This window comes from Barbus barbus, assembly GCF_936440315.1.
Source record: "Barbus barbus genome assembly, chromosome: 34".
In the NCBI taxonomy this organism is placed as follows: domain Eukaryota; kingdom Metazoa; phylum Chordata; class Actinopteri; order Cypriniformes; family Cyprinidae; genus Barbus; species Barbus barbus.
Window position 1 is genome coordinate 28540875 of NC_136762.1, and position 21556 is coordinate 28562430.

General features: G+C 39.7%; 1 protein-coding gene across 1 annotated transcript in view; it reads left to right on the top strand.

The window, feature by feature from the left end:
- LOC306854157 (uncharacterized protein) overlaps positions 1-21556 on the top strand; it is a 54791-nt gene that overhangs the window by 11737 nt on the left and 21498 nt on the right. Inside the window, exons 2-4 of the mRNA XM_079391975.1 lie at positions 3881-3958; positions 4295-4333; positions 5086-5151. Coding sequence (XP_079248101.1) covers positions 3881-3958; positions 4295-4333; positions 5086-5151 — 183 coding nt within the window. The remainder of the gene's footprint in view (positions 1-3880; positions 3959-4294; positions 4334-5085; positions 5152-21556) is intronic.

Below are 21556 nucleotides of genomic sequence, written 5' to 3' on the forward strand. Positions count from 1 at the left end.
GTGAGATAATGTTCTGTTCTTGCAAAGCGTGTAAAGGTTTTGTCAAGATGACGGTATATGTAAACTTTCCACTAGCTTATTAAAGATCTTTGTTCCATTTCTTCACTGCCTCATCTGCAAGTCAATGGCAGGGCAGTTCACAGCTTGCTTTTGTAGTTTTAATCTCAGCACCTGATCTGCCGACTGTGAGTGATTCTTCCCATGTGTGGCTTTCTCTTGCCTTGATTTGCTTTTCAATATAATAATAATAATGATGAAAATAAAGCATGTATAATCCTTTACTGAATAATGACTGGTATTCGTGCAACTGCATAATAAAAGACCATGCTTACTGCATTGCTGCTAATAAACGCCAAAGACTCTGGGGCATATGGATTTGATTAAATGGCCTTCGAGGAACATGCAAAAGCTATTAAAAATCGTTGTCATTGGAAGGTCTGTTCACATTCTCCATCACAATTTTGTGATGCAAACTGGGTCTGGCTTCGAAATGTAACTTCATAATTGATGCCTGGGCTAACAAGACCTCCTGGGAGGCTGTTAGCAGTCGTAAAGCATTGCACCCACCGACCCACCCATTGTGAGCCTTTCCTGAGTCCATGCACCTTGGCCCAGTACATGAGACTAACCTTTCCTTACTGCATTGCTAACATACCATTGCACTGAATGATTACCATATTGGCCTATCATGGCATACTATGTCAAAGAATACATGGAAATACTTTAGTGCCTTTCCAAAATAAACAATGCCATGACATTGCAAAACTATTGCTATTTTTTGTTTTCAATAAATATAATGAACAATAAATGCAAACTCATTCATGTACAGGTCCTTCTCAAAAAATTAGCATATTGTGATAAAGTTCATTATTTTCTGTAATGTACTGATAAACATTAGACTTTCATATATTTTAGATTCATTACAACACAACTGAAGTAGTTCAAGCCTTTTATTGTTTTAATATTGATGATTTTGGCATACAGCTCATGAAAACCCAAAATTCCTATCTCAAAAAATTAGCATATCTCATCCGACCAATAAAAGAAAAGTGTTTTTAATACAAAAAAAGTCAACCTTCAAATAATTATGTTCAGTTATGCACTCAATACTTGGTCGGGAATCCTTTTGCAGAAATGACTGCTTCAATGCGGCGTGGCATGGAGGCAATCAGCCTGTGGCACTGCTGAGGTGTTATGGAGGCCCAGGATGCTTCGATAGCGGCCTTAAGCTCATCCAGAGTGTTGGGTCTTGCGTCTCTCAACTTTCTCTTCACAATATCCAACAATATACAATTAATCCAAAATGCCGCTGCAAGATTAATCTTTAATGAGACGAAAAGAACGCACATCACGCCTCTGTTCATCAATTTGCACCGGCTACCAATAGCTGCTCGCATTAAATTCAAGGCATTAATGTTTGCCTACAGAACCACCACTGGCTCTGCACCCCTTTACCTAAATTCTTTACTTCAGACTTATGTGCCCTCTAGAAGCTTGCGTTCTTCAAGTGAACAACAAATTATTGTACCATCCCAAAGACACAGAAAAACACTTTCAAGGACTTTTTCATTAACTGTTCTCATCTGGTGGAATGACCTGCCCAACTCAATCCGAGCAGCCGAATCCTTACCCATCTTCAAGAAACGGCTAAAAACTCATCTGTTTCATCTTTACTTGACCCTCTAACTCTAGCACTATCTATTCTAATTGTATTTTATCTATGTCTTTTTATTAAAAATAACAATAATAATAATAATTATCTGTACTGCGTTAGGCTAACCAAGACTTGTAATAGCACTTGCACGTTGTTGCTCTTTTGTTGGTTTTGATTGCTTCTTATGTCCTCATTTGTAAGTCGCTTTGGATAAAAGCGTCTGCTAAATGACTAAATAAATAAATAAATATCCCACAGATTCTCTATGGGGTTCAGGTCAGGAGAGTTGGCAGGCCAATTGAGCACAGTAATACCATGGTCAGTAAACCAGTTACCAGTGGTTTTGGCACTGTGAGCAGGTGCCAGGTCGTGCTGAAAAATGAAATCTTCATCTCCATAAAGCTTTTCAGCAGATGGAAGCATGAAGTGCTCCAAAATCTCCTGATAGCTAGCTGTAATGACCCTGCCCTTGATAAAACACAGTGGACCAACACCAGCATCACTGACTGTGGGTACTTGACACTGGACTTCAGGCATTTTGGCATTTCCCTCTCCCCAGTCTTCCTCCAGACTCTGGCACCTTGATTTCCGAATGACATGCTAAATTTGCTTTCATCCGAAAAAAGTACTTTGGACCACTGAGCAACAGTCCAGTGCTGCTTCTCTGTAGCCCAGGTCAGGCGCTTCTGCCGCTGTTTCTGGTTCAAAAGTGGCTTGACCTGGGGAATGCGGCACCTGTAGCCCATTTCCTGCACACGCCTGTACACGGTGGCTCTGGATGTTTCTACTCCAGACTCAGTCCACTGCTTCCGCAGGTCCCCCAAGGTCTGGAATCGGTCCTTCTCCACAATCTTCCTCAGGGTCCGGTCACCTCTTCTCGTTGTGCTGCGTTTTCTGCCACACTTTTTCCTTCCCACAGACTTCCCACTGAGGTGCCTTGATACAGCACTCTGGGAACAGCCTATTCGTTCAGAAATTTCTTTCTGTGTCTTACCCTCTTGCTTGAGGGTGTCAATGATGGCCTTCTGGACAGCAGTCAGGTCGGCAGTCTTACCCATGATTGCGGTTTTGAGTAATGAACCAGGCTGGGAGTTTTTAAAAGCCTCAGGAATCTTTTGCAGGTGTTTAGAGTTAATTAGTTGATTCAGATGATTAGGTTAATAGCTCGTTTAGAGAACCTTTTCATGATATGCAAATGTTTTGAGATAGGAATTTTGGGTTTTCATGAGCTGTATGCCAAAATCATCAATATTAAAACAATAAAAGGCTTGAACTACTTCAGTTGTGTTGTAATGAATCTAAAATATATGAAAGTCTAATGTTTATCAGTACATTACAGAAAATAATGAACTTTATCACAATATGCTAATTTTTTGAGAAGGACCTGTATTTTCAGGTAAAGGCTGTATTTGTTTTTGACAGGGATGCAGTTCCATCAAGAACCTCTAGGGGTTTGTGATCTCTCATTTACGAAGCACTTGATTAGTTCCGTTTAAAAATGTGTTTCTCAATCAAAATAAGTTTGTGATTAAGTTGACTGTGCATAGCATTTAGTTTGTAAACATTTAGTATACTGCCGATGAAAATAAGGACAAAGCTTCCAGGAAAAAGCTCTTTCCACAAGTAGTTAACCAGCTTACACACATGCACTCTGTTTTTCTCTCCATTTCTCCTCTTCTCTAGCTTGCTTTCTAATCTAATTGTCTAATGATCCTGACATTGCATACAAATATTGTTGGCTCTTTGACGAATTGCTTCATTCCTCTTTTGTAAGTGGCTTTGGAGAAATGCATCTGCTTAATGCATAAACATAAAATATCACGCATTTAGCTGGTTTATAAGGCTTGTGCTACAATTACATCTTCTATCATCCTCTGTAGCAGCACAAGAATGACAAAGCATCAGTTTGACACATAACACCAACCCATTCTGTTGTATTAGTGCTTTAAAGCATCCTGTTTTGTCAGGGAAGAAAAAAATAGAAAAAAAATATGAAATGAAAATGAGTTCATTTCAAAGACTTCACTTGAAGTCCGTGTGCGATTCCTGAACTCGTGAGGACTGACTGACATCAGCTAGATGCCCAGATAAATGTCTTTCAAGGCCAGAATCAGATTTCCTCAGAGACAAGCCTTTTGTCTGAATTCTTCTCCTTGCGTGTCTGTTAAGGTCAGGGTTGGGAAACATGAAAGACAGATCCTGACGACGTGTGTTTTTCTGTTTCAGGAGTGTATGTGCCACAAGGTTCAGCTGGAGCAGGACCAGGAGGTGCTGGATTGCTACCAGGTGCTGGACTTTACCCAGGTATAACCAATAACAGCCATGATCCTCTCACTGCTTTCATTTATACCAAACGAAGAAATGGCACTGGCCATGGTGGTTGATTTCAATCAGAGCTCACGGAATGGATTTCAAATACAACATTTAATGCTACTCATGTTATGCACGCTTGAAAGTGAATATGTTGTTTACTTGCTACTAGGAGTCTCAAATAAAACTCTTGAAAGTCTTCGAAAGACTAGATGCATTTCACACGCTTTGTGGTGTCTGAGAGTAAAGCTGAGCCATCTTCATCTTACACTTGAAAAGATATGAACTCATCTGCAGTGGCAGTGCTCTAACTCATACTGGTTTTAACAGGTGTTGGGACGTCCCAATACAAAGCAGCAAAAGCAGCAGGTAAGATCATTTTACTTTGACTATAAACACTCTAGAAGTGATTTGAGACCACTGAGACCAGAATCATGTATTGTTTCCCATCCTTCAGACCTCATTGACTTATTTATCATCTGCTCCTTTACTCATCTATTCATTCATTCAATCAACCAGCCAACCATACAAACAACCCAACGATCAATCAGCCAGATTCATGAATTCGTTTGGCTGCAGTAGAAGCACCTTGTTCCAAACCCCCTTAAATTATAAAATTGTTTTTTCTGAATTCTGTCCTTTAAATTAAAATTCACTGTAAAACCACATGGATATATCTATATTAAGGCAAGAGTAAACGATGAACAGTTGAATTGCTTTGTTTTTTTGTTTTGCTTTTTTTTTAGGGTGGGGGGGTCAATTGGGGCAAGTTGTCACTCATAAATTTAACACTACAAATGAGGCAAATGTTAAATAGCTTCTTTTTTTTCAAGTCCAATCTATGGACTTTTATTTCAGTCCAGTCTTGTTATCCTTTCTCAAACTTGGGAGCTACAGTCAAGTTGCATGTGTTTGCTGGCAGGCTGTGTCAGTAAGAGTGAGCTGCCGTTACTTATAAAACTGCCATAAAAGTCAAAGTCCACTTGTCACACATCTCACCATGTGCAAATGCTGTGAGGAAGTTGACAGCATTTAATGTGTAATGTGTGCTCCTCGAGCGGACACAGATAAGATGTGTTATAAGCATGAGACAGATGCTAATGAAGCGATCTCTTGTTCAGCAGGAGGATATGGAGGTGCTGCTGGGACTCAGACAGGAGCTTTAGGGGCTGGAGGTTATGGAGCTGGTAAGAGCTCTTCAAGGTCATCCATACAAGTACATTCATTTGCATGCATATATTTAATTATCAAATCAATAACAATTTAAAAGAAATATGTTCTTTTTTCACAGCAATTACAAATATAAAATGTAGCATGCCAGTGTAATGTCATGAAATTTGTATCACTAACCTTCAAAGAAAAGGGGGGTTTCTGTGTGAATATATTAATATGTAATTGATTCCTTTGATCAAAGCTGAATTTTCAGCATCATTACTCCAGTCTTCAATGTCACATGATCCTTCAGAAATCATTCTAATATGCTGATTTGCTGCTCAAGAAACATTTCTGATTATTGTCAATGTTGAAAACAATTGTGCTGCTGAATGTTTTTATGGAAACCGTGACACGATTTATTTTTACAGGATTCACAGATGAATACAAAGTTCAAAAGAACAACATTTATTTGAAATATAAATCTTTTGTAACAATTCCTTAATTTAAAAAAGTGTTCATTTATTTTGAAAACAAAACCAAACAAATGCTACCAGTATTATGAAAAATTATACTGATGAATTGGAACTGGAAAATATTCACTCAAACAAACAATTACCAAAAAGCAAGTTTTCCCCTTGATGGAAAACCTCCTAGACCAGATAAGTCCACTGAGAATTTTGGCAATGATTCAAATAAGAAATCTCAATAGAGCATTAATTCCAGTGCCCAGAGTTCATCAGTATATGCATACTAGAATCTCTGGTGTGAAAAAAGAGAATATTGCCACAGTTCTCCAATTTCCAGTTTTACATCCACCGTCTAACCAGGTTTTGCCATGGAATATCCTCTTTCGGTGAAATGAGTGGGCGACCTGATTGTTTTCATCCCAGCACCCTTGTCCACGAGCTGATTTAATGAGTGTAAACTTACATCAGTGCTACTCAAACAATGGGGCAGCAGTGCTGAATGTGTTATTGGAACACAGGCAATACAATAAGTGGAAATCTCGGTGCCTACCAAGTGCAACTGGACCCATTCTGATAGCATAATATAAATATTGTTGCTTTCTCTGTCAAATCGAGCACTATTGGTGCATTAGCACTGTTCGGGTATAATTTAATTTCCTAAAGCAGCGCGGATTCCAGCGACATGTTTGGACAGATAAGAAATTAAACAAATGTAGCCAGACTCGATAAACTTTGGAGCAGCTCACTGTCTCCTCTGAGAAAGACCTTTTCACTCTGAAAGAGCTTATAAACTCCCCGATATCACATTTTCATTGGAAGTTGTCTTTGGCTGTGATTGTTGGAGCGAAGCAGGAGATAATTGTCTAATCTTTTGCTTTTCATCTTTGAGGTAAAAATACTTAGCAGTTCTGAGGGGAAGCAGACGGATTCAGACCTCAGGCCTCGCATCTAGCTGATGCGCAACACACGACCTAGCATGAACGCAGTCTGCAGATAAGACGAATGAACGTATTTGAGATTAGATTGGCTGTAAGGCAGCATCTGAATAGGATCGGTCCATGCAGTTCAGTTGGCTAGATTCAGAATGGCTCGTGGCTGTGTGTTCCTGTATTTCTTTCAGGCCGTGCACTATCTGTGCCAGCAGAGCTCTGCAGAAAGACACGCAGATTTGCACAGAATTCTATCAGCCGTTCATTCATTGACCACCTAGCTGCACACACTCCCTGCCCCTCGTGTGTTAATTTATTCAGTCATTATCCTAGCTTTAAACAGATGACACTTCGATCTAAGCACGAGAGTGTAGTACTCTTATGCATGCTACTATACTTCAATTCTATTGCTCACATTTTTCACGTGTTCCCAAACAGAGAACAAAAAAAACGTAACTACGTTAACGTTGTTTTAGAATGTTCCATCGTAAGGAGACACATGCAGCCAGGCAACTCGAAACTATAGTTATGACTGCAGTATTAAAATACATTTACTGATATTCGATTGGTCAGATTGTGCCTCCATCCACAGATGAATCTGAGAAGATTACACACTGCAAATCGCATCCATATGGACAAAGCAAATGTGCATTTCAACAGTAACAATGAAAATAAATGGGTGTAGATCATTCCACACAAAATAATAACAAATTAGTTTGATCGTTATTATAGAACACTATAGTGTAGAGCAGGGGTCACCACACTCGATCCTGGAGGGCCGGTGTCCTGCAGAGTTTAGCGCCAACTTGCCTCAACACACCTGCCTTGAAGTTTCAAGTATACCAAGCAAGAACTTGATTAGCTGGTTCAGATGTGTTTAATTAGGGTTGGAGCTAAACTCTGTAGGACATTGGCCCTCCAGGAGCAAGTTAGCTGACCCCTGGTGTAGAGCATGACTCAAGCAATGTCTTGGGTTCTGAGTGTTTACATGAAGTAATAGGATTGGTGATTTATTTGATGAACACAGTTTATTTATGAGATCATACAACTGGATTTTGTTTCTGGTATGCAGTGACCTTGACCACCAACTAACAACCCACAATGACAGCAGACAAATCCCATGCTCTCTAAATTTAAACGCCATAATTACTTTATTCTGGTGGACTATCAGCATTTTCTTAAATATATTTATTACTTTTATTTTAGCATTTTAGCATTTAGACTTCTATTTGTAGAAAGTGCCACTGATAAAATGTTTTCCTTGAATACACTGAAAGCCACTTTCACGAGTTCACACTTACATATATTTAGCACGATAAACGTAATGCGTATTTGGCGAGTATGGTAATACGTTATTGGCGTGCTGTCCTGGGGAAGGGCTCTGTGCTCGGGAACTGCCCGAACCCAGAGTACCCCCCATGTGGTGAGAACTGAATGGAAAATGGAGGAGAAGGGGTGGTGGAGGGATGCTGAGTAATCGTCAAATGAATGGAGGTATGACGGCTGTATTTATATCCCTGTACTGATGAACTTGATTACGTGCCACTTGTGTCTAATTAGGCTAAGTATCTGACGTGCTCCTCCCGAACTTTGTTAATTAAACATCATTTGGCTAAAGCTGTTAACGTTTCTCGCTGTTAATGCTTTTTCTTCATCATCATCTTCTTCTTTTCTTTCTTTTTTATGGCACACAACTGTATTTTTTTTTCTACTTATAGCTCTGATATAATAACCTATTTTTTCAGTAAAACTACAACCCGAATTCTGGAACTGTTGGGACATTTTTTAAATTTGAATAAAATGAAAACTAAAAGAATTTCAAATCACATGAGCCAACATTTTATTCATAATAGAACATAGATAACACAACAAATGTTTAAACTGAGAAATTTTAAAAATTTTATGCACAAAATTGAAAAATTGATGCCTGCTACAGGTCTCAAAATAGATGGGACGGGGGCATATTTCCCATGGTGTAGCATCTCCTTTTCAAAACGGCTTGAAGATGTCTGGGCATCGAGGTTATGAGTTTCTGGAGTTTTGGTGTTGGAATTTGGTCCCATTCTTGCCTGATATAGGTTTCCAGCTGCTGAAGAGTTCGTGGTCATCTTTGACGTATTTTTCGTTTAATGATGCGCCAGATGTTCTCTGTAGGTGAAAGATCTGGACTGCACACTGTAAAACCCAACAAGTTAGGGTGACTCAAACTGTTTGAGTAAACTGATTGCCTTAAAAACCCGACAAGTTAAGCTAACTCAAACCGTTTGATGAAACTAATTACATTAAACCATTTATGTTTTGTAAAACTAACAATTATGAGTGCTCTGAACTTATTTCAGTTGAGTTCACTAAAAGAAGATATATCCGACAAGTCACGGTAACTCAAACTGTTTGAAAAAACCAATTGCCTTAAAAACCCAAGTTAGGTTAACTCAAACCGTTTGAGGAAACTTATTACCTTAAACCATTTAAGTTTCTTAAAACTAACAATTATAAGTACTCTGAACTTATTTCAGTTGAGTTCACTAAGTAATTAAGTGATTAATTAAGTGCTGATTGAGCATTAGTGATGAACACCTGCTGTTAATAACCAGAATCACTGACAGAAAACAGAAACACAAGAACAACTAACTGAAATCAACTGAAATAAAATACATTAAATCTCAAGATCTAAACAACCCCACAAACAGCATCACCAGCTCCACTTATTAATAACCAGACTGACTTTATTTCTGTCAGACATCTACAGAAGATCTTATTGAGAATTAACTAAGGTTTAGATGTTGATTTATTTTCATTTGAAGTAACCATGTTAGAGATCAGTGTCTGCTTTAGTTGGGCTCTTGACCCTTGAGTTTATTTCTTTCTTCTCTGGCTGTTGTACGCATGTGTTCCTCGAGCATATTTGTTGCAGCTCAAAAGCCCAGAAAAAATTGTCAGTAGTTGATTATTACATATTTATAGTGACAATCATCTATTAATGAGCTGATCTCATTGTTCAAGACAATGGCCCGGTTTCATAGACAGGGCTTAGCCTAAGCCAGGATTAGGCCTTAGTTCAATTAAGACATTTAAGTACTTTTTATAAACGTGTCTTAGAAAAAACATTACTGGTGTACATCTTGAGACAAAACAAAGGCACTGATTTATTTTAAGATCAGTCAATGCAAGTTTCTTTCAGTTGAAACAGCTCAGACTTACATTTTAGTCTAGGACTAGGCTTAAGCCCTGTCTGTGAAACCGGGGGATTGAGTCTTATGTGTGAACATAGACTAAACATCCATTTAAGCAGAGAGTAGACACAGTCTAATCTCTGGTTAAATGACTAATCGCTGCTTAAATGAATGTTGTATTGATTGTAGTGAAAGTGATTCTAAGAGCCAACGGTTCCGTGGAAGTCTTTTAATAAAAAGGATTTTCCAGACAGTTTGTCCACAAAAAAAGTTTTAATCTAAGGCAACAATTCGACTCACAGACATTAAGAATCAGCTTATGAACCTCAACCATGGTGACCATTTAAAAATAGAAATAAAATAATAATCATGTTGCAATGCATGCTGGGTACTAGCATAGGACAAAACTCATCAGTGGCTTTTTTTAATGGTCACCATTGTTGAGGTTCATAAGCTGACTCTTGATGTCTGTGTGAGTCCATCTGATACCATCGATTAAAACTTTTTTTGTGGACAAACTGTTTGGAAAGTTCTCTATATTAACTGACTGTCACAGAATCACTTTCTCTATAATCAATACAACATCCATTTAAGCAGAGATTAGATACACAATGAGTCTATGTTCATTCTCAATGAGATCAGTTCACTAACAGATGATTGTCATTATAAATATATAACAACCAACAACTGATCATTTTCTTTGGACTTTTAAGTTGCAACAAATATGTTTGAGGAACACTTGCTTACAACAGCCAGAGAAAAAGAAGGAATATAAAAACTCAAGGGTCAAGAGCCCAACTAAAGCAGACACTGATCTCTAACATGGTTACTTCAAATGTAAAAGTGGAGCTGGTGATGTGGTTTATGGGGTTGTTTAATCAGATTTTGAGAGATTTAATGTATTTTCTTTCAGTCTATTCAGTTTATTTAGTTCATCTAAGGCCATGGCGTTTCTCTTTTCTTCAGTGATTCTGTTTGTTAACAGCAGGTGTTCATCACTAATGCTCAATCAGCACTTAATTAATCACTCAATTACTTAACTGCAAGTTTTAACACTTACATGGTTTAAACCAAAGGGAATTTGTTTACTCAAACAGTTTGAGTCACCCTAACTTGTTGGGTTTTACAGTGCAGGCAGCCCAATTCAGCTCCTGAACTCTTCTACTACGAAGCCATGCTGTTGTAATAGCTGCAGTATGTGTTTTTGCATTGTCCTGCTGAAATACACAAGGTCTTCCCTGAAATACACGTTATCTGGAGGGCCGCATATGTTGCTCTAAAACCTTTATGTACCTTTCAGCATTCATAGTGCCTTCCATAACATGCAAGCTGCCCATACCGTATGCACTTATACACCCCCATACCATCAGAGATGCTGGCTTTTGAACTGAACACTGATGACATGCTGGAAGGTCTCACTCCTCTTTAGCCCAGAGGACACGGCGTCCGTGATTTCCAACAAGAATGCCAAATTTGGACTCGTCTGAATATAGAACACTTTTTCACTTTGAAACAGTCCATTTTAAATGAGCCTTGGCCCACAGGACACGACTGCGCTTCTGGACCATGCAGATGGCATGGCGGATTGTGTTTATCGACAGTAGTTTCTGGAAGTATTCCTGGTCTCGTTTAGTAATTTAAATGACAGAGTCATGCTGATAAGTGATGCAGTGGTGTCTGAGGGCCTGAAGACCATGGGTATCCAACAAAGGCCTTCGGCCTTGTCCGTTACGCACAGAGATTTCTCAAGCTTCTCTGAATCTTATCTTTTGATGATGAGATTTGCAAAGCCTTTGCAATTTAATGTTGAAGAACGTTGTTTTTAAAGTATTCACCAATCTTTTTACGCACTCTTTCACAGATTGGAGAGCCTCTGCCCATCTATACTTCTGAGAGACTCTGCCTCTCTAAGACATGCCTTTTACAGCTAATCATGTTATAGACCTATTGTCAATTAACTTAATTAGTTGCTAGATGATCTCCCAGCTCAATCCTTTCAAAATGTCTTGCTTTTTCAGCCCTTTGTTCCCCTAGCCATCTGCTCTACTGTTAGAAGTCATAACCATTTTATAATGTCATAGTAATTACTATCAAAAGGCAAAGTATGTGTATATGATTCAAATGCCTGATAGCACACAGCAAAAAGCCCAGTGTTAAATTAACTCTCCCGGGAGTTTATTTGAGTCCACACTCAAGAGTGTTAAAAGTAACACTGAAGAGTGTCAAATAAAAAGAGTGTCAAAAGAGTGTCAAATGGGGAAGTCGTGGCCTAATGGTTAGAGAGTCGGACTTGTAATCCAAAGGTTGCAGGTTCGAGTCTCGGGCCGGCAGGAATTGTAGGTGGGGGGAGTGAATGTCCAGCGCTCAATACCACGACTGAGGTGCCCTTGAGCAAGGCACCGAACCCCCAACTGCTCCCCGGGCGCTGCAGCATAAAATGGCTGCCCACTGCTCCGGGTGTGTGTTCACGGTGTGTGTGTGTTCACTGCTGTGTGTGTGCACGTTGGATGGGTTAAATGCAGAGCACGAATTCCGAGAATGGGTCACCATACTTGGCTGAATGTCACTTCACTTTTTTTTTTTTTTTTTTTTTTATAAACACTAACCCTAACCCTACATAGAAAAAGTCTTAGATCTTTGAGTTCAGCTCATGAAAAATGGGGGCAAAAACAAAAGTGTTGTATTTATAATTTTGTTCAGTGTATATCATGGTAGTGGTAGTCAAATTTTTGGGCTGCTTTTACATCCGAAAGTTAGGCGTACTGAGAAATAAAACATCCCGCGCCAGCAGATCCCAAATAAATGACAAGAATCTGGGTGGATAGGCATCACTTTGAAGGCAGAATTGATGTCTAATTTAGCCAGCCACACGCCGCGACCTACATTTTTTATCATGGCGATCACTTGATCTACACTGAACAAAATTATAAACGCAACACTTTTTTTTAAAAAGATCTAGGACTTTTTCTATGTACACAAAAGGCCTATTTCTCTCAAATATTGTTCACAAATCTGTCTCAATCTGTGTTAGTGAGCACTTCTCCTTTGCCGAGATAATCCATCCACTTCACAGGTGTGGCATATAAAGATGCTGATTAGACAGCATGATTATTGCACAGGTGTGCCTTAGACTGGTCACAATAAAAGGCCACTCTAAAATGTACAGTTTTATCACACAGCACAATGCCACAGATCTCGCAAGTTTTGAGGGAGCGTGCAATTGGCATGCAGACTGCAGGAATGTACACCATAGCTGTTGCCCGTGAATTGAATGTTCATTTCTCTACCATAAGCCGTCTCCAAAGGCGTTTCAGAGAATTTGGCAGTACATCCAACCTGCCTCACAACCGCAGACCACGTGTAACCACACCAGCCCAGGACCTCCACATCCACATCTTCACAATCGTCTCCAAGATCGTCTGAAACCAGCCACCCGAACAGCTGCTGCAACAATCGTTTTGCATAATCAAAGAATTTCTGCACAAACTGTCAGAAACCGTCTGCAGTTCGTCATCGTAACCGACTTGTGTGGGCAAATGCTCACATTTGATGGCGTCTGGCACTTTGGAGAGGTGTTCTCTTCACAGATGAATCCCGGTTTTCACTGTACAGGGCAGATGGCAGACAGGCGTCGTGTGGGTGAGCAGTTTGCTGATGTCAACGTTGTGGATCGAGTGGCCCATGGTGGTGGTGGGGTTATGGTATGGGCATGCGTATGTTATGGACAACGAAAACAGGTGCATTTTATTGATGGCATTTTGAATGCACAGAGATACCGTTACGAGATCCTGAGGCCCATTGTTGCGCCATTCATCCACGACCATCACCTCATGTTGCAGCATGATAATGCACGGCCCCATGTTGCAAGGATCTGTACACAATTCCTGGAAGCTGAAAACATCCCAGTTCTTGCATGGCCAGCATACTCACCAGACATGTCACCCATTGAGCATGATTGGGATGCTCTGGATCGGCGATCGGCGCTTACAGTGGTTCCAGTTCCTGCCAATATCCAGCAACTTCGCACAGCCATTGAAGAGGAGTGGACCAACATTCCACAGGCCACAATCAACAACCTGATCAACTCTATGCGAAGGAGATGTGTTGCACTGCGGGAAGAAAATGGTGGTCACACCAGATACTGACTCGTTTTCGGACCCACCCCAGACCCCCACAATACAGTAAAACTGCATATTTTTAAGTGGGCTTCTATTGTGGCCAGCCTAAAGCACACCTGTGCGATAATCATGCTGTCTAATCAGCATCTTGATATGCCACACCTGTGAGGTGGATGGATTATCTCGGCAAAGGAGAAGTGCTCACTAACATAGATTTGTGAACAATATTTGAGAGAAATAGGCCTTTTGTGTACATAGAAAAAGTCTTAGATCTTTGAGTTCAGCTCATGAAAAATGGGGGCAAAAACAAAAGTGTTGCGTTTATAATTTTGTTCAGTGTATATCGTGGTAGTGTAGATAATATTCCTCAAGGGCTATGAGGCTGAAGGGTCCGATCATAAAACCTGATTTGACTTCTTTTTTGATTAGATTATCTACTGTATCTGGCTCTGCGAGTGCGGACTGGAGATTGTTACAAATTATGTTATGTGAGAGCGGGCATGTAGTGCCAGGATTAAAGCCCTGTTTGAGGCCAGACAATAGATAACTGGTGAAGTTTGTGTCTGGGTGATGTGAAAGTTATAAAGTCGATAAGCAGTTTCTAGATTTTTTATTGGTAGCTTTCATGACAGGACATACTGTACGGACATGAGCCCCGCCACAATAACTACACACAGCAAAATCCCCAGTGTTAAATTAACACTGCTGAGTGTCTATATGTGTCCACACTAGTGTTAAAAGTAACACAGAAGCAGTGTTAAAGTTTATGAGGTAATTAAGAGATTCATTGAGCGACGATTGACCATTACTGAAGACACCTGATGTTAACGAGCAGAATCAGCAAAGATGAAAATCACAATTTCTGTGTCACCATTATAGTGGTCAGCGTTTGCTTTAGTTGGGCTCTTGACCCTTACATTTTTGAAGACAGATTTTGTTTGGATACTGTAACTGAGTTACAGCAGAGAGACAAACAAAAGGTAAAAAGAGGTCATGTGATGTTGGTAATGTTTTTACATAACGATCATTTGATCTATATTGCCAAGCTCATTCAGAATCTAAAACAGTCAGATTTACCTTGTTGATTATACAAATCCTGTGATTCTACAGTATTCAATAATTAAAAGGGGTCCTTGAAAGTTGTTCTGGTAATAAAAAAACAAAAAGCTTATTTTAGACACACACAGATATCAAGAATCAGTGTATGAATCTCAACAACGGTGACAAACAGCATAAACAGATCAACTCTAAACATTAGAAAACAAGCTACTAAAAGTCACAAAAAAATTACTAAATAATAATAATGGTAAAAATAAAGGAAATTACTAAGAAAATTCTGCTAATAATTTATTCACGCCGCAATGCATCATGGGAGCCATGGATGAAATTGATTGGTGGCACCCAGAATGCACTGCAACATGCTTTTTTGATTGTCACCGTTGTTGAGATTCACAGGTTGATTCTTGATGTTTGTGTGTCTAAACAATTGACTCTTTTCAAAGATTTTTGAACAAACAACTTTTAGAAATCCCTCGGCTTGTATTGAAAATGCTGGTAATCCTATGCTAATGAATCACAAGACTGCTATAATCAACAATGATCTAAATCAGAGATTTGGCTCTAAAGGAGCTCAGAGATCTAAAAAAAACAATACACACACACATATATATATATATATACATACATATGCACATAATTTTTCCTTTTTCTCTTTGCTTGTCTGTCTGTCTGTTATATTTCTGTTATAACAGCAAAGCAAAATCTAACTTTAAAAATGTAAGGGTCAAGAGCACCACTAAAGCAAACACTGACCACTATAATGGTGACATAAAAGTTGTGATTTTCTTCTTTGGTGATTCTGCTCGTTAACATCAGGTGTCTTCAATAATGGTCAATCACCACTCAATGAATCTCTTAATTACCTCATTAACTTTAACACTGTTTCAGTGTTACGTTTAACACTCTGTAGTGTGGACACATATAGACACTTGGCGGTGTTAATTTAACACTGGGGATTTTGCTGTGCAGACGTGGAGGTATTTGCATTGCTGTCTCACGCATCTTCCTCTGTTGAAGTTTCCGCATACCTGCTGATTACTGGAGAATGAGATAGATTCTCTCCTGGAATCCGATATTGGATTCATAGTTGTAGAATGAGGCACGTAGCTGATGGATTTAACTTGCGTCGGTTCTGGGCAGGGTATTACAGCAGGATTCATTTGGGGGCATGAGATGGTCAAGTGAGCTACTGACCTGCAGACTGTGCACAATATATTGCGACAACTAAAAAATACTCTGTTGTTGAGATCAGAGTCCAGTGTGCCCCAATAGGGGCACTGATTCCACTGAGCAACACGTAAAAATGGGCTCCGCCATAAGACAGCGCGAGTTCTGCGATTATCGTCATATAATCATTAAGTTTGCACCGTCTATGGGGAAAAGCTGAGCAAACCATTTCCGTATAGTGGCCGAACGATATAGTGAATTCAAAAAATGAGAGGGGGTGGGATGGATTGGGAGTTGGATTTTTTAAAGTTACGGAAAAATCTGCGCAATCTATTTGACGGTGGGTTTCGGCGGGAGGTAGCAGAAAGAGGAGAGATGAGAGATCAATGTCCGCACCTGCAAGGATCTGAGATTTGATGGTGTTAGGTACAGGAGGTGGTTCCAGAGCAGCTGCATTTGATGGGGTAGGTAGAGGGACTGCTGTGAATAAAGTGAACTGAGATTTAGATGGGATAGAAGTGTTGGAAGGAAGATAGGGATGGGCCGTAACCGTTTGTGGAGGCAGCCTCACGCACGGATTAGCCCCTGGTGCTAATTAGCCCCATAGGAAGAAATAGAAAGAAAAGAGGGAGGAGGCCAATCAACAAAATGCTGAAATGCATGCTGGGTAACACCATAGTAATAACTCCCATCATGCACAGCAGTATGAAAAAAATATTGATACCACTGTTGAGGATCATATGATAAGTGTTCATGCCTAAAAGCCTGAGCTGATACAGTTCTTCTTTTTTTCCCAATATTTAAACATTACGGTGGCATTTGTTTGACAGGACTTTTTTCACAGTTTAGTAATAGCTGAATGCCAGTCAACAAAACTTCATAATGTTCATTGAAATGATTTATAAGCAGAAAGTGTAAACAAATCTGTGTAAGCTTTTAATTCAGCAATGATTGCTTTGAATTATTAAAAGGGTCAAGAGCCCAACTAAAGCAAACACTGATCTCCATGATGGTGGCATAATTTTAACCAAAACAAAATCAACATCAGCTCATCTGTAATTCTCAATAACAACAGGTGTTCATCACTAATGCTCAATCATCATTTAATTAGTCACTTAATTATCTCATTAACTTTAACTCTTTGAGGACCTGGGATTTGACTTGAGACTTGCTTGTGACTTGAAAAGGAATGTCTTGGTTCCTCCTCTGGTGAAATCAGCTGCTGAGTTCATGGGTGGAATAAACATATGGCATGACTTTTACTTACTGACCCCTGGATTATCCACCTCTGTCTGTAATATATCTGCTTGTTTTACACTCTTTGGCCACCAGGTGGTATTGTGAGCAAATGAAGCCTCCAGAAATTAACTCTTTTGTGAACTACTTGGCTGAAAAGCTGAAAGCTTCATGAGGCTTCATCCGGCCATCACTAGTTATAGACAATCAGTAGCTTTTTAGTAGCTTGTTTTGTGATGTTCAGAGTTGATCTGTTTATGCTGTTTGTCACCATTGTTGAGACTCATAAACTGATTCTTGATGTCTATGTGTGCCTAAAGAAAATACTTTTTCAGAAAGTTTTTTTTTTATCACAACATCAAATAGTGACGTTATGTTAAAACATAAGCATCTCCACCTGATGACTTCTGCTCTTTGCTCATCTGGCTGTTATAACTCAGTTACACCAGCCAAACAAAATCTAATGTTAAAAATGTAGTGTCAAGAGCCCAACTAATGCAAACACTGACTACTATAATGGTGACATACAATTTTTTGATTTTCTCCTTTGGTGATTCTGCTTGTTAACATCAGGTGTCTTCAATAATGGTCAATCATCACTTAATTAATCACTAATTATCTCATTAACTTTAACTCTGCTTCAGCGTTTATTTGACACTCTTCAGTGTTACTTTTAACACTCTTGAGTGTGGACTCAAATTAATAACACTGGGCTTTTTGTTTTGCTGTGTGCAACACCACGGTTTATAGTTGTACCCAAGTCTCCTTCTACACAGTAAATCTTGGGATCTCTTAAAAAGTGCCACCCCTATGAACACCTCAACTGCGAAAAGATACCTGGTGTTTAATTAAAGCAAGGTAATGGCTGAGACGAGCGATGTGAGTCACGAGCTTGGCTCACGCGAGCCCTTGTAAAACAGAGCTAATTGTAAGGCCTGTCATCATTGCTGAGATGAGCTGTTGAATTTAGGACTTTTGGAATCCATCCGCTAACCCCAGCGTCTGAAGCAAAGGCGGATTCTGCATCCCTTGCCGCAGCCAACCCCACACAAAAAGCCTTATTTTGCCCAAATTTTGGGCAACTTCTTGTCACAAACGGTTAGCTTGCATATCATGAGACCGTGGACATTTTTCTTCATTACACATGAGATCGATCTCATAAACATCATGGCTAGATTGGAGACGAGGAAAGATTTGGCTCACAAGACTTTTCACATTGAATTTATTGAATTAATTCTGCAATGGCTAAACAGGCAACTGCATTTTATTTAGTCACTTGATCTCAAAAGCAGACTTTGTTTTGATATGTACAGAAACCAGAGCAGCACAACCCTAAGAAAGTATGTCAGGTTTTGCTTTCCATATGTTTTTCTATGTTGTGTCAGTGAGAGGAGCCAGTTTGTTTCAGACTTGAAAGGGAGCGAGGGCTGAACACAGAGAGAATGAAGGGTGTGGGCCAGGCAGATGAGCCGGGAAGAGCCAGAGAGTCTTGTGAAGCACATGTGCTTTTCATTAGCAGGCTCAGACCTGTCCTCAAACTGCTCACTTCTGGCCTCTGATTGTGAATAATGGCCCATCCTCATGTCGCCGAGTTGACATTGACATCCTTCAACTCTCCCAGGAGCCACACATCACTTCCCGTGCTCGTCCCCAGGTGTGGATAATATGCTCGAAGGCAAAATTTGCAAACAAGTCCTTGGAGTTCATTCTTACTTCTCATGAGATGCTTGCCTGTTTACGTTTTCAGAGGCGAACATTTTCAAGATGCAGAAGATTGCGTTCCGTTTCACCAGTCTTGCGCAACCGCTTTGGAGGAGCGCTGTTCCAAAAAACGCTGTTCACAACAATGTGGTCATCATCATAACAGCGTTCTTCTTTTAGAGTATGATTTAGCATAAAACAAAAAGTAATTTCTTCTTAGTTCACTTTCGGTGACACATGCAGCCATAAATCACAAAGATGCATCCTTACTGAAGAAGAGATGTGTGACGCTGGAAATAAATAACAGAGGAAACATGGACATAAATAAATAATTAAAAGAGAGGAAGAAGGCAACAGATCTTTATTGTCTCAGATTTTGACTTCTTTTCTCAATGCAATTTGGATGCAATAAATTAGGTTGGGGAAAGAGCAGTTATGTAAACGTTAGGAGGTTATTCCCCAAATACAGATTCAAAGACTTACTCACACCGTTCAAGCATGGATACATAGAAATCCTGATAAAACATATTTACTGCAGAAATACTTTGTTTTTTGGACATGTACCATGGTGCTACCACAATAGTACTTTGATGTTTGTTGGTCAAAGAACCACTGTATTACCATCTGATACCAAAACTGCACCATGGTCCTGTAACAGCATTGTTCTGTAAGGACCGTACAGTACACACACATTCTAGTGCAGTGATTCCTAACCTCATTCCTGGAGCCCCGCAACACTGCCATTTCAGGTCTTGGACTCTCTACTAATGAGCTGATGATCTGATTCAGGATGGAAACCACTGTACTAGAACCAGGATGCCTGATCCTGGAGATCTACCTTCCTGCAAAATTCAGCTCCAACCCTATTTCAAACACACCTGAACCAGCCAATTAAGATCTCCAGGGGCCTTTAATAATCACAGACAGGTTTGATAGAGCAGTGTTGGCACTGAACAGAAAGGTTGAGCTTCAAGAACAGCATTGGGCACCTCTGATTTAGAGTCAACACGAAAGTACTCTGATATCCTTGAAGTCTGTTAGGAGCAAGAGTGGAGAGCTCATGTGAGCTCTGTTTATTGGTCATATCATATCTCAGCCTTGACTTGTCAGAAAAGTATTCAGCGTGCACAAACCCCATACATATGCGAGCCATCAGACCGCCACAGTTGGCTCTTGCATTGACATTTTTGACTTTGATTTGCACAATACCGTTCTTTGAGATGTGATAAATAATAGAAGTAAATGATCAAACGGTCTGTGCCAGCTCAGACTGCACAGTGAAACCATCCGCGGGCGATATGTTCATGTTCTGCCTAGGGGGATGATGCAGATCGAAGGTGTTTGTGGTACATTTCTGAAATCGCATGAGAAACAAAACTTGACAGAAGCAGATGGCTTTTCACCCCGGTGCACTCTGTCATAAAACCTACATAAACATTTCGTAAGCATGTATTTCTGTTTGTGACAAATGATGTCTGGAAATGAAGCCATGATGTCAGTGCTGGGTTATCACCAGTTATTTCGATTATACAGCTTGCAAGCAGGTTATGTTAAAGTTGTATATGTTCACCAAACACCAAAATAGTTACCATAATCCTACATAGTCATAGTTTATGAGATATTCAGTCACACTTTCAAGTGAATAACAGTAAACAGGGCAGTAAAAAAACTATTTCAGTAGCAGACATGGCTTTTCCTCTGTAAAATAAGGGAAAACTCAGTACAAATGAGTCATGTTTTAGAAAATCTCACTGGGGCAATGAGACTTGTTACAATGGATTGTTTCGCAATCGCATGTAAATTGGATCCGTTCATATGGCAGTGCATTACTTTCTTTCCTGCACAAACACCTGCTCCCTTTGGGAGGAACAATCGTCCAAAATGATACTGGACACAGTAGGAGACATATGGTAATATTTTACTTTCACATCCAATGAAGGGAAGAACAACAGCATATCGATAACTAGATTTGCATTTCCTGAGGAAATAACCAGTGCTTGTAGAGCTGCATCGAAGTTTTAGGTAAGTCTTGCTATAGTGAAATCCTACATCAGACCTGTTTAACTGTTATCTCAATTTCGCTGGATTATGCTTAAAAATTAATACACAGTGCGACACTGGATATAGGTGGATTGACAAATTGCTGGATTTATTTAGTAGCAACACCACTTGCTACTAAAACACTGCAAAATATCTCCTGGTTGCAAACTATAAATTGCATAGCTCTCTCTAGGTTACCTTAAATTGCCTATTAACCAGATTCAACTACATCTTTTCCAAAGCATATCATATCTACAGAATGTGAGGTGCAGCATTATTTTGACTTATTTTAGCAGTATAGGAATGCACCCAGAATGCAAATTTTCACGGTTCTGAACATGAAGATCTAGAGATCCTCTGCCAGCCAATAACATATTTCTGTCCATAGCTGAAACAGCTTTCACCCAAATTTCATGCTGGCTATTTAACTGAGTGTCGAGTCCTAGAGCGAATGAGCCAGCATGCAGTTGTTGATGTCATCTTTGGACCAACAGAAGAACTGTCTTTTTTTGTCATGCAAAAAGGAAAGGACTATGCATGTCTTTAA